This window comes from Microcaecilia unicolor, chromosome 3 (genome assembly GCF_901765095.1).
Source record: "Microcaecilia unicolor chromosome 3, aMicUni1.1, whole genome shotgun sequence".
NCBI classification, from domain to species: domain Eukaryota; kingdom Metazoa; phylum Chordata; class Amphibia; order Gymnophiona; family Siphonopidae; genus Microcaecilia; species Microcaecilia unicolor.
Window position 1 is genome coordinate 35,410,439 of NC_044033.1, and position 12,276 is coordinate 35,422,714.

General features: G+C 45.5%; 1 protein-coding gene across 1 annotated transcript in view; it reads left to right on the forward strand.

The window, feature by feature from the left end:
• Positions 1 to 488: 488 nt before the first annotated feature.
• Positions 489 to 12,276, forward strand: part of PPP1R21 (protein phosphatase 1 regulatory subunit 21) — a 200,592-nt gene continuing 188,804 nt past the window's right edge. The window contains exon 1 of the mRNA XM_030195830.1: positions 489 to 894. Within this exon, the coding sequence (XP_030051690.1) occupies positions 841 to 894 (54 nt within the window). The 5' untranslated portion in view covers positions 489 to 840. The remainder of the gene's footprint in view (positions 895 to 12,276) is intronic.

Below are 12,276 nucleotides of genomic sequence, written 5' to 3' on the forward strand. Positions count from 1 at the left end.
TGTAAGCTCTTTGAGCAGGGACTGTCTTTCTTCTATGTTTGTGCAGCGCTGCGTATGCCTTGTAGCGCTATAGAAATGCTAAATAGTAGTAGTAGTAGTAAAACAATACAAGCTATTTTAAAAGTAAAATGTACTAGATCTTTATCCCAGAAAAATAATAATATTTTTTTTCCAATTGCAGTACTGTGCTCAAATCTATGAGATAGCCTGGAATAGAAGCCACACTCGTTGTGAATGGGGAGGTGTAGACAGCCCTTTCACAGATCCACTTTACTTTTTCTCGCACGCTTAAACTACAGGACAGAGCTAACCCTAACCTGGCTTCGACACCTCACGTTGACCCTTCCACACCCCTCGGTTACAGACAGATACCACAAGAAGCCTTCCCACGCGACACACACCAACACTGAGCATGCGCGCTAGTAGAACTCGCGGAACCGGAAGCAGCAGCACCAGGTTTAATTAAGTGTTTATGCGCATGTGCGGAACGAAAAATGCTCAGTTGTCTCCTCCCTGTGCTGTCGTTCTCCGGTGGTCGCGGGAGCTGGATATAGGTGCAAGAAAGGAAAGAGAGCGAGAGAGAAAGAAAGAAGTTATAGTTCATTGTCTACGGTAGTGTGGTGAAAAAAAAAAGTAGCCGTCGTTGGGTGGGAAGACGTCTCACCTGACAAGAGTGCCTTATTCTCACGTAGTTCTGCTCGTCTTATTCTTAAAAGATCAGTGACAGCGTGTAGGTTGCTATTGCGGTGTCTCAGCGGCTTTTTACAACGCGGCGGAAAAGTCGGGCTAGGGCTCTTTTCCCACGCCTATGTCAGAACTGAGCTTGCCGAGGGACGAAGGATGGCAGCAGAACTGCAGGGGAAGTACCAGAAACTGGCCCAGGAGTATTCCAAGGTAAGGTCTGGACCCGCCCGATTCGTCTGCAGCATGGAGCCTACTGGCTTTGCTGTGATGATATATTTATGAACAACAAGCACCTTATTCAGGCCCAGTGACTAGCCAGACGTGAGGTATCTGAGAATGCAGGTACCTAATCATCACAGTGATGACACTTTCAGATCATTCCTTCAGCCCTTCTGATGGTTTGTGGGGATCGTAATCATTTCCAGTGTGTCTGTTTCACGTGCGTACACGGTTCTTTTTCTACACAGGCGAGACGAGGATTTGACCCCAAGACGTGTAAAGAAACAGAATGACAGGTTTTCTGTGTAGGATGGATTTGGTGTCGTTGTAGAAAAATCTTAGAGGTATAGTAACATACATAGTAGCATAGTAGATGACGGCAGAAAAAGACCTGCATGGTCCATCCAGTCTGCCCAACAAGATAAACTCATATGTGTATACCTTACCTTGATTTGTACCTGCCTTTTTCAGGGCACAGACCGTACAAGTCTGCCCAGCAGTATTTCCTGCCTCCCATCCACCAGTCCCGCCTCCCATCACTGGCTCTGGCACAGACCGTTTAAGTCTGCCCTCCACTATCCTCGCCTCCCAACCACCAGCCCCTCTTCCCACACCTGCTCCGCCACCCAATTTTGGCTAAGCTTCTGAGGATCCATTCCTACCACTTTGAGCCTGCAAAAAGGTGGGAAAATGTGGGGTACAAATACAATAAATACTGCACAGGATTCTTTTATGCATATCCCACAAATGTTTGAATTCTGTTACCGTTTTCATCTCCACCACCTCCCGCGGGAGGGCATTCCAAGCATCCACTACCCTCTCCGTATTGCTGCCAACATTGCAAAACAGTAAATTTTTGCAGTGATTTTGGGGGCTGGCACACTGTCTCGGATTACAGTCAATCTGGCTCCTGTGGGAAAGTGCCCAATAGATCTAATAGGGAAATCTATTTCCCCTTCATTCCAACTCTTAGGGGCACTTCTCCAAATGGTTTAGTTTTGTGCATGCGTTACAGTAATGATCTTTACTCATAGCCAGGGCATGTGGAGTCTTGGCAGTAAGAAGTAGCTTATAGTTCTTGAGGGACCTGTTCTCCAGAAACATGACGAAACCCCTTTTAAACCTGGTTATTATTGACTGACCTTGCTCACATACATTAGTAACAGATTCTACAGCCGTGGTTCCCATACCTGTTCCTGGAGGCACCCCTGCCAGTCAGGTTTTCAGGATATGTGGCTATCCTAAAACCTGCCTGGCAGGGGTACCACCAGGACCAGGTTAACTGTGCTTTGATTAGTACATTTGCTTTAAAAGTTATTTTGTCTCCAGCTGGAATTAACAATGCTAATTAACGGTTCCCTATTTTTAGTTTTGTACTATTCATGTTTTAATAAATTACATTATTCACCTCTTCACTGAAAATGATACTTGCAAAGAATTTCCAGAGAAAGCCACTCCATACTACAATGTCCCCCCTGTCCCTTGCCCCCTAGGAGGGGAGAACACTATTTAGCCCTCAGAGATAAACTCCTAGGCTGGAATAAGAGAGACAATTCAAATTTAGATTTGGCGCAACCAGTAAAAATCTTTATTGATATTTCTCTAAGCCAATACAAAATAATTGTTCTCGCTGGGACAGGTTGTCACTCGGAAAAGCCAGACACAAAGGCTGAATAACAAAATCTGCTTAGCAAAACTTTCTCAGTCTTCATTTATATACTGTTACAAGTTTTATTTCTTCTAAATCATCTGATTTCTCCTAATCTAACATTTTGTTCATATAAGGATTTTCCTGTTTCCTTCATTATACAAAAAAGACCATACTCCTCTGATATTCTTTCTCATAATACATAAAAGGTAATTTTCTGTTCCTGTTTTCTTACCAACCTCTCCTTCTCCAATCACATGCACACTACGTGCTCATTGGCTAATTCCCTTACCCCATACACGTGGTCCCAGCAACAGCAAACAAGTTGCATGAAATGCTTAGTGTCCTCTCATGCACAACTGGGATAAGGTTTACCTTCTCAATATAAGGAGACAGGCTGCATAGCTGTCGCAAATAGAAGCAGCTCTTGAAAGTTGCTTGGATTTGGGGAATCAGAGTAAGTGTTGAATCTAACTGTGTTCCAGGGTTCCTGACTTGTGATTTGAGGGGGAGTTCGTACTTCCCAAAAGAGATTTTGATATCAGGTATGTATCCGCTTGTGTTAAGGGCTCAGAGAAACTCGGTTTTACTTGGGTTCAGGCAAAGTTTGTTGTGTTTAGCCCAGTCTTGATTTGATGTTAGACAGGTAATCAGTTCATTTAGGCTATGGGTAAATCAGGTTCAGTAGATATGATTAGCTTCACATCATCTGTGTAGATGTAGAACTGAGTGTCCGTTGACCGAATCAGTTCAGCTAGTGGCTTGAGGTAGATATTGAACTGAATAGGTGACAGTATCGATCCTTTTGGTACCCCACAGGTCAGTGTCCATGGTGATGATGAGTTGCTGCCAAACATTATGGATTGTTGCCTGTCTGATAGATAAAATCTGAACCAAACAAGTACTGTTCCATTGATACTTGTTTCTGTCAGTCGTGCTAGTATGATATGATCCACAGTGTCAAAAGCTGCTGAGAAATCTAGCAGTTCTAACACGGAGGCGAAGCCCCTGTTTCAGTTTCTGTAAAGATCATGCTGAAATATAAAAGAAATATGTGTGTTTATATTAAAGCAAGGAGACCCTATGATGAGAAATAAAGATATGTTTTAGGTATCATAATTTGACTATCCCTTTATATATTTGGAGTCATATTTCTCATCGTAGGGTCTCCTTGCTTTGGTATAAACACACATATATTTGTTTTATATTTCAGTATATTGTATCCGTTTCATAACAGTCTGACTCAGCATGACTTCTTTTATGTTCTGTATGCATTTCGATCACTGCCACACACTGAACTGATAGAAAATGCTCAGAACTCCAGCACTTTAAGGAACAGCGCTGGAAAATACTGCGGAACCAACGCACAAAAATAACTTCCCAATGCTCAGTGTTAACAGCATTCAAATTATATGCACACTGTGCAAGGGGGAGAATGTGCCTGGCACGTGCACACAAGAGTTTTGTGGTAAGCAAAGCTCGTGTGTATGTCCTTTCAGACCCTGAAGTGCAGGCACACATCAGCGCTGTTCTTTTCCTCCTTAAGTATAAGCTTTTCAAAAAAAATTTTCACTTGAAAAGCTTATATCTAAGCGCAGAAAACAAGCACCAGTATAGGCTTGTACTTTCAATTTTGTTTGGACTCCCACACATTTGTTCCTTGCCACTGGCACTTAGAGGCTTGCATGGGCTTCTTTCCTTTTTCAAATAAAACAGAAGATTTTAAAAGGGAAATCCTGAGAAATCCTCTTCTGACACCTCAACATGACCTCTGAGCTGGCGGTAGGTCTCCAGTGTTAGGGAAGGGATTTTTTTTTGTGTGTGTATGCTGTTTCTTTGAGCCTTTGGAAAGGAATAGCTAAAGATCTCATTTACATATATTTGCCTATATTTAAATGCAATTTGCACAAATGTTTGGTATGCACACTGGTTCCTGCACTAGAACCTTCTGAGCATTCTGCACACATTAAGGCCTTCGCTAATCATTTTTAGTGCCGATAGGTTTTGAGCATCAGCCCATGAGGGTTTCAAAGTATTGTGCTGAACGACTCCAAAAGTAATCCCCCCTTCCCCCCCCCCCCCCATGAGTGGTTATTCCTCATATGGAGTCAAGCATTGTATACGTGTAATTGGGATTATTTTTCTCCGTGTTCGTCACTTCGGGGGAGATGCACTAAAGTCGTCCTTAGAGCCGTTCCGTACCGAATTCCATAGCGAATCGGTAGGGAACGGCTATGCATCGAGGAAAGGGAATGCAAATGAGTTATTCATTGTAGCTCACTTGCATTCTCTATTCCATCGTAAAACTGTCGGCCAATCCGCTGGTCAAGCATGCGCAGAGCAGCAAAGCATTAGGCTGGCTGCTCTGCCCGTGCCAAAAAAAATCCAAGTGCTCGTCCTTTTTTTTTTTTTTTTTAACAAAACTATTAGTGGGATTTGAACCCGCCATCTCTGGATTACAAGACCGCAGCTCTAACCACTCGGCCACAACTGTACTTATTTGGATGTTCCTCCCTTACTTCCAGGTCTCTGAGCTGAGTGAAGCACGGCTAAAAAGGATGTTTTTATTATTGCAGGGGGGAGGGGGGGTGCTGCCCAAAATAGACATTTTTTTTTTTAAGTGAAGCTTTATTAAAAAAAAAATCAAACAGACTCTGATGCTGCAGGCTCTTTTTTGGACATTCAACCCCGCAATAATAAAAACGTCCTTTTTGGCTGTGCTTCACTCAGCTGAGAGACCTGGAAGTCTTTGAGCCAATCACAGTGTGTTTAGCTGAGTCTAAAAAACCTCTACTTAAATACATCAACACTTATGTTGGAATATTAGTAGAACTGGTACTTAGCTGTGGTACATTCTGTGACTGCTTTTGGGTTCAGCTCCTTACGAAGCACCTAGCGAAACAGGAGCTCGCTGTCGGGCGTACCCAGCAGTCACAGAATGTACCACAGCTAAGTACCAGTTCTACTAATATTCCAACATGTGTTGATGTATTTTAAGTAGAGGTTTTTTTAGACGTATGATGATACTTGCCAACTGCACGTACTTTAAGAAAAGGAAATTTTTCTATGGTGCATTGAGCGAACGGGACCGCTGAGCTGAAAAATTGCGGCAGGTACCGAGTGTCTGAAGTCTTTTCCTAAAACGCCAAGGTGAAAATTAGAGAGGTTGAGATATGTACTTGCTAACTGTGTACCCTTAGATTTACTCTATTTTGGCAAGTACCAAGTATATATATCAAGTAGTTTTTTTGTAAGATTTTGAGCAGCATTTTTAACCCCTTCTTTCTGCAGTTACTCTCACCCAGCTAACCAGCCAGCTGATGCATCTCCCTCTCACATCGCTGCCATTAGAGAAATGGGCTTTCCTGCTTCTGCACTTGGCTCTCAATAAGTTTGAGCTGAGCCAAACATAAACAACCTGCTGATTTCGCTGTGTCAAGTCTCGGTAGATTTGAAACTGTGAAATCAGCAGGCTGGTCCTGCACTGTGTGGTTCATAGTTACCAAGCGCTAAGTGGTGCGGTGTAGAGACAGGAAAGTCTGTCTGCTTGTTTATTTACTTGACTGACTTAACTGTCTTAAACGTAATACTCCACATTTCTCAGATTTGCCTCAGTGGTATACAGTATAAATCACAATAGTCTATCCTAGGATCACCCTTCTACCTTATATTTCTTAAATATTCCCAAACATAGAATTTAACACGGGATTCATAAAAAAAATACCTATATCACAGTCCTCTATATTGCCATATAAATAGCACAACCCATAAGCTTTTGTTTCTGTAATGAAGGTGACCAAGCTATAAAACAACTTTTTTTTTTTTTTTTTTTTTTTGTACCCCGCACTTTCCCACTCATGGCAGGCTCAATGCGGCTTACGTACTTATTTGTACCTGGGGCAATGGAGGGTTAAGTGACTTGCCCAGAGTCACAAGGAGCTGCCTGTGCCTGCAGTGGGAATCGAACCCAGTTCCCCAGGACCAAAGTCCGCCACTCCTCCACTTTGGTAGATGCAAAATCCCAGATGCAACTTCTAGACAACCTGGTACTTTGGGGTTTGTATTATTGCCCCAAACCGTGCATTTGATTAGAGGAGAAATGGAGCTCACCAAAAAGTGGAAGAAAGAGGAAAAAGTCAGCGGAAAAGCTGCAAAAGACAGCCATTGCAAATATAAGCTCTGATTGGACAAATTAAAGAAAAATACATGGACAAGAACTTTTTAAAAATAGTTGAGTGATGCTGCATAAATGGGAAAAGAGAGAGAAGTGATTTGGTGAGGAGTGAAAAAAAGCCAGCTGTAAAAAACATTGACTGGAATAACGGGAGCTTCCTGTATGGGGCAGAGTAAGAGGAAAACTACTACTTAACATTTCTAAAGCGCTGCTAGGGTTACGCAGCGCTGTACAATTTAACATAAAAAGACAGGCCCTGCTCAGAGAGCTTACAATCTAAAGGACAAGTGAGTAGACGATACGATGGGGGCAGTCAATTTGGGGCAGTCCAGATATCCTGAAGGTAAGAGTTAGGTGCCGAAGGCAGCATTGAAGAGGTGGGTTTTAAGCAGAGACTTGAAGATGGGCAGGGAGGGGGCTTGACGTAGGGGCTCAGGAAGGTTGTTCCAGGCATAGGGTGAGGCGAGGCAGAATGGGCAGAGCCTGGAGTTGGCAGTGGTGGAGAAGGGTACTGAGAGGAGGGATTTGTCCTGTGAACGGAGGTTTCGGGTGGGAACATAAGGGGAGATGAGGGTAGAGAGGTAGTGAGGGGCAGCAGATTGAGTACATTTGTAGGTAAGAAGGAGGAGCTTGAACTGAATGCGGTAACGGATTGGAAGCCAGTGAAGTGACCTGAGAAGAGGGGTGATACGAGTATATCGGTTCTGGCGGAATATAAGATGTGCAGCAGAGTTCTGAACAGATTGAAGGGGGGATAGATGGCTAAGTGGGAGTCCGGTGAGGAGTAAGTTGCAGTAGTCAAGTCGGGAGGTAATGAGAGCGTGGACGAGAGTACGGGTGGTGTGTTCAGAGAGGAAAGGGCGAATTTTGCTGATGTTGAAGAGGAAGAAGCGACAGGTCTTGGCTATCTGCTGGATGTGTGCCGAGAAGGAGAGGGAGGAGTCGAAGATGACTCCGAGGTTGCGGGCAGATGAGACGGGGAGGATGAGGGTGTTATCCACTGAGATAGAAAGTGGAGGAAGAGGAGAAGTGGGTTTTGGTGGAAAGATGATGAGCTCAGTCTTGGACATGTTCAGTTTCAGGTGGCGGTTGGACATCCATGTGGCAATGTCGGTTAAGCAGGCCAATACCTTTGCCTGGGTCTCTGCGGTGATGTCTGGTGTGGAGAGATACAGCTGGGTGTCGTCTGCATAGAGATGATACTGGAAGCCATGAGATGAGGGAACCCAGGGAAGAGGTGTAGATTGAGAAGAGAAGGGGTCCAAGGACATATCCCTGGGGAACACCAACAGATGGGGGTGGAGGAGGATCCATGGGAGTGAACTCTGAAGGTGCGGTGGGAGAGATAGGAGTAGAACCAGGAGAGGACAGAGCCCTGGAACCCGAATGAGGACAGTGTGGCAAGGAGTAGATCATGATTGACAGTGTCAAAAGCGGCGGATAGATCGAGGAGGATGAGGATGGAGTAGTGGCCTCTGGATTTGGCAAGGAACAGGTCATTACAGACTTTAGAGAGTGCTGTTTCTGTCGAGTGTAGAGGGCGAAAACCGGATTGAAGTGGATCAAGGATGGCATGAGAGGAGAGAAAATCAAGGCAGCGGCTGTGAACGGCACGCTCAAGTATTTTGGAGAGGAAGGGTAGGAGGGAAATGGGGCGGTAGTTGGAGGGACAGGTAGGGTCAAGTGATGGCTTTTTGAGGAGAGGTGTGACTACGGCGTGCTTGAAGGTGTCAGGGACAGTTGCAGTAGAGAGAGAGAGGTTGAGGATATGACAGATGGACGGGGTGACAGTATGAGAGATGGTGTTAAGTAAGTTGGTGGGGATGGGATCAGAGGAACAGGTGGTACTTTTCGAGCAGGAAAGAAGGCGAGCGGTTTCCTCCTCGGTGATGTCTGGAAAGGAGGAGAAAGAGGCCTGGCTTGGTTGGTCGAGGGTTAAAGGGTGAAAAGGAGGAGATGGTTTGGTAGTGAACTCAAGGTTGATCTTTTGCACCTTGTCGCGGAAGTAATCGGCCAGTGATTGAGGGGAGAGTGAGGGGGGAGGGGGGTAGGAGCGGAGGGCACTTTGAGGAGGGAGTTAAGGGTGGCGAAGAGACGACGGGGGTTGGAGCTGAGAGAATTGGTCAGTTGGGTGTAATAGTCCTGTTTGGCAAGGAATAGGGAGGAGTGGAGGGACGATAGCATGATTTTGTAGTGAAGGAAATCTGAATGGGTGCGAGATTTCCTCCAGAGGCGTTCGGCAGATCGGGTGCAGGAACGAAGGTAGCGGATGCAAGGGGTCAGCCAAGGCTGGGGATTAGTACGCTTTGTGGGACGGGAGGTGGATGGAGCGAGGGTGTCCAGAGCAGAGGAGAGAGTGGCATTGTATGCGGAGACAGCCTTGTCGACAGACTCGGAGGACAAGAAGGAGGGGAGGAGATTGGAGATACAAGAGGATAAGGTGGGAGGGTCAATAGCATGGAGATTCCTGGAGGTAGTGGTTAGAGTTGGACGGGGTTGAGGTGGGGTGTGAAGAAGTGTGAAGGTGATCTGGTGATGATCCGAGATAGGAAGAACTGAAGTGTGGAAATTGGAGGGGGAGCCGGAGGAGGAGAGGACGAGGTCAAGACAGTGGCCGTCCCGGTGAGTCGAGGCGGTGGAGCATAGCTAGAGGTTGAAGGAGGATGTTAGAGTGAGGAACTGAGACGCGTGAGAGTCGGATTGGTCATCAACGTGTATGTTAAAGTCTCCGAGAATGAGTGACGGAGATGAGGGTTCAAGAAAAACGGAAAGCCAGGCATCGAAATCGGTGAGGAAGGAAGAGAGGGATTTATTAGGGGGGCGGTAAATGACTGCCACTCTGAGTGGCAATGGGTAGAATAGCCGGATGGAGTGTGTTTCAAAGGATGAGAAGCAGTGAGACTGCGGTAGGAGGAGGGGTTGGAAACTACAGGAGGGCGAAAGTAGTAGCCCGACGCCTCCACCGCGGCCAACTGGGCGGGGAGTGTGGGAGAAGAGAGAGCCTCCATGGCAAAGGGCCGCGACTGAGGCCGAGTCGTCCAGGGAGAGCCAGGTTTCAGTTAGGATGAGCCAGAGCAGTGTTTCCCAACTTTTTCAAGCCAAGTACCCTCTGAGTCGAAGACATTTCAACTGAGTATCTCCGAGCTCCGATCAGCAGAGATTTTAAAATTGACATTTTATTGTTAAACATTTAACTAACTAGATAGCATACATAACAAATACAGCTCACTTCAACAGCCATATAGACCAAGACACAGTTGGCATGATCTGTTATATTTGTAATAAGGCAGAGGGCCCAAGTGCACTGAGCTGACCTTAACATGGCACCATACACCTATATACCCACGCCTGAGCTGCAAATAGGGAGTCCTGGTGACCGGAAGAGAGCTTTTGCACCAAAGCCGGGCTCCCTGCTGGGAATGGAGGCACTGGAGTCATGGCCTTAAAACCCACAAGTTTGCCAGAAGAAGCAGCCGGGAGAGAGGGCACTTGAAAGGGATTGCAGCGCTATTGCCAGTTTAGAGCAGTGATGTGTGCTACTGCTCTCAGCCCCTACAAACATTGAGGCACAACTCTCAAATCTTAGGCAAGAAGGGAGATTGTTGCATCTCCTGCTCTTCTCCTTAACACCATGATCTGCCCCCAGGTCACCAACGGAAACTCTCAGGGCTGTCTCTGCTGCAAAACCAATTTAGTTTACACTGAAGTGAGGACAGGGAAAGGGAGCATGATTCCCATAGGGACAGGAACCTAAGGAGAAGTTTTTGGGATCGGTACTTGTAACCAGAATCACCCACCCCTTCTTTCTTTGATGAATGGAGTCTGTTTTGTCTGATCGATCCTGGCATCTGAGTCACCCACTGCTTTTCTACCTGATGAGTCTGCTGTGTTTGGCGTAGAGAATGACAGGAGAACATAGTTTGTCCCTGTGAGCACCATCTGATCCCATCTGCACAAGCTTCAAACAGTTATGATTTTATATTTAAATCATTATAGTAAAGCATAAAAAGAAACCGTATTCTGTACAACTATTTTATAAATCACAAACAATACAATACAAGGATCAGCAAACCCCTGTCTCTCCTCCCCCTCGCAAATATCCCCTCCACTATTGGGAAAACTGAACAAGCCAAATTACTACAGAATGCTACATAGAAAATTCATGCTAACAGAATACCTCAGGTCACACACATAGAACACAAATGCAAAATACATAATAGCTGACCAAAAATTATAAACATGTATTAAACCAAAACCATATGAAGCCACACCTTTCATGTAGTACAACACCAAAGAAATAGCAACTGTGCAAAATATAAAGATGCACTCCTCTAACACCATCCCTGGCATGTGTCAACTAGGGCAACTGCCCCCTAGCCAAAGAGAGCCCTAACCCTGCTGGACGCTAAAGAAGGCACGGCCTGGTAGCGTCCCCTCCCAGATTTCTGCCATGGACCCCAGCCATGACTATCCCCAGCTGTTGCAGGATGCACATTTCAAATCTGACATATCCTATTCACAAATATAAAATACAATTTTTATTCTGTCTTTTTTTTTTTTTTTTGGTCTGGTCATTTTATTTTTCAAATCATGTTGATTCCAGGTTCTGGTTTCTGTTTCCTTCCGTCTTAACTCACTCACCAGGGTCTCCTGCCCATTTGACATTTCTTTTCTCCATGCTCACCATCTATTTTCCATCTCTGTGTACCTATTTTTCTCCAAGGACAAGCAGGCTTCAATCTTCTCACAAGTGGGTGACGCTGATCCGCATCGCCCAGTCTGGCATTTTGCCAAAGTTAAAAATAGAGCTTTGTGGAGTGTGAGCACTTTCTCGCCTGTCACACGAATATGGTCTCCTCAGTTCTGCTTTTCCATTTGAGGAGAAGGTGCGCTTTTTTGTCCTCGCCTCACTTGCCCGGTTCTTGAGAGCTTTTCAGTGCCTTTTGGCTAATTTTCTCATTTTTTTCTTGTGATTCCTTTATTTGGACCTTTATTCCAACCCGTCCTTATTTCTTCAGTTTTATTTTCCGTTGTCATCGGGCTGTTTTTAGGCCCTGACTTTGGTCAGGTTCTTCCCTTTCCTTTTTGAATGCCTTGCCCCTTTTTTAAGCACCATCGAGTCAATTAATTTGGCCGACGAGGCTTTCCCGTCCATGTCTACGAAGACTCCCAGTGGCTTCAAGTGCTGTACCTGGTGCAGTCGGACTATCTCGGGAAAAGACATCCATTCAGTGTCTTGGGCCGACCATAGCCCTGCTAACTGTGTTCTCTGTTTTCACATGAAGAGGACCCAGGTTTTCCGAGAACAAGAGAATTTTTGGAGCCAAGTCTAGTCCCTCGAGCATTGCACCAGCATTGGGAGCGTTGGTAAGCATGGCTGCTTCAAGACCCTTAGACACTGGGAGCAGTGAGGAGTCATGGGTCTCCACCTGTCTCGAGGCCTCCTGCTGTGCAGGCCCTCCAGTAATGTCCATTGTCAGACCAGACCCTGAAGCAACGTTAGGATTCAACGTCATCTTTGTCAGCACCGAGGAGCCTTTATTATTGGTCA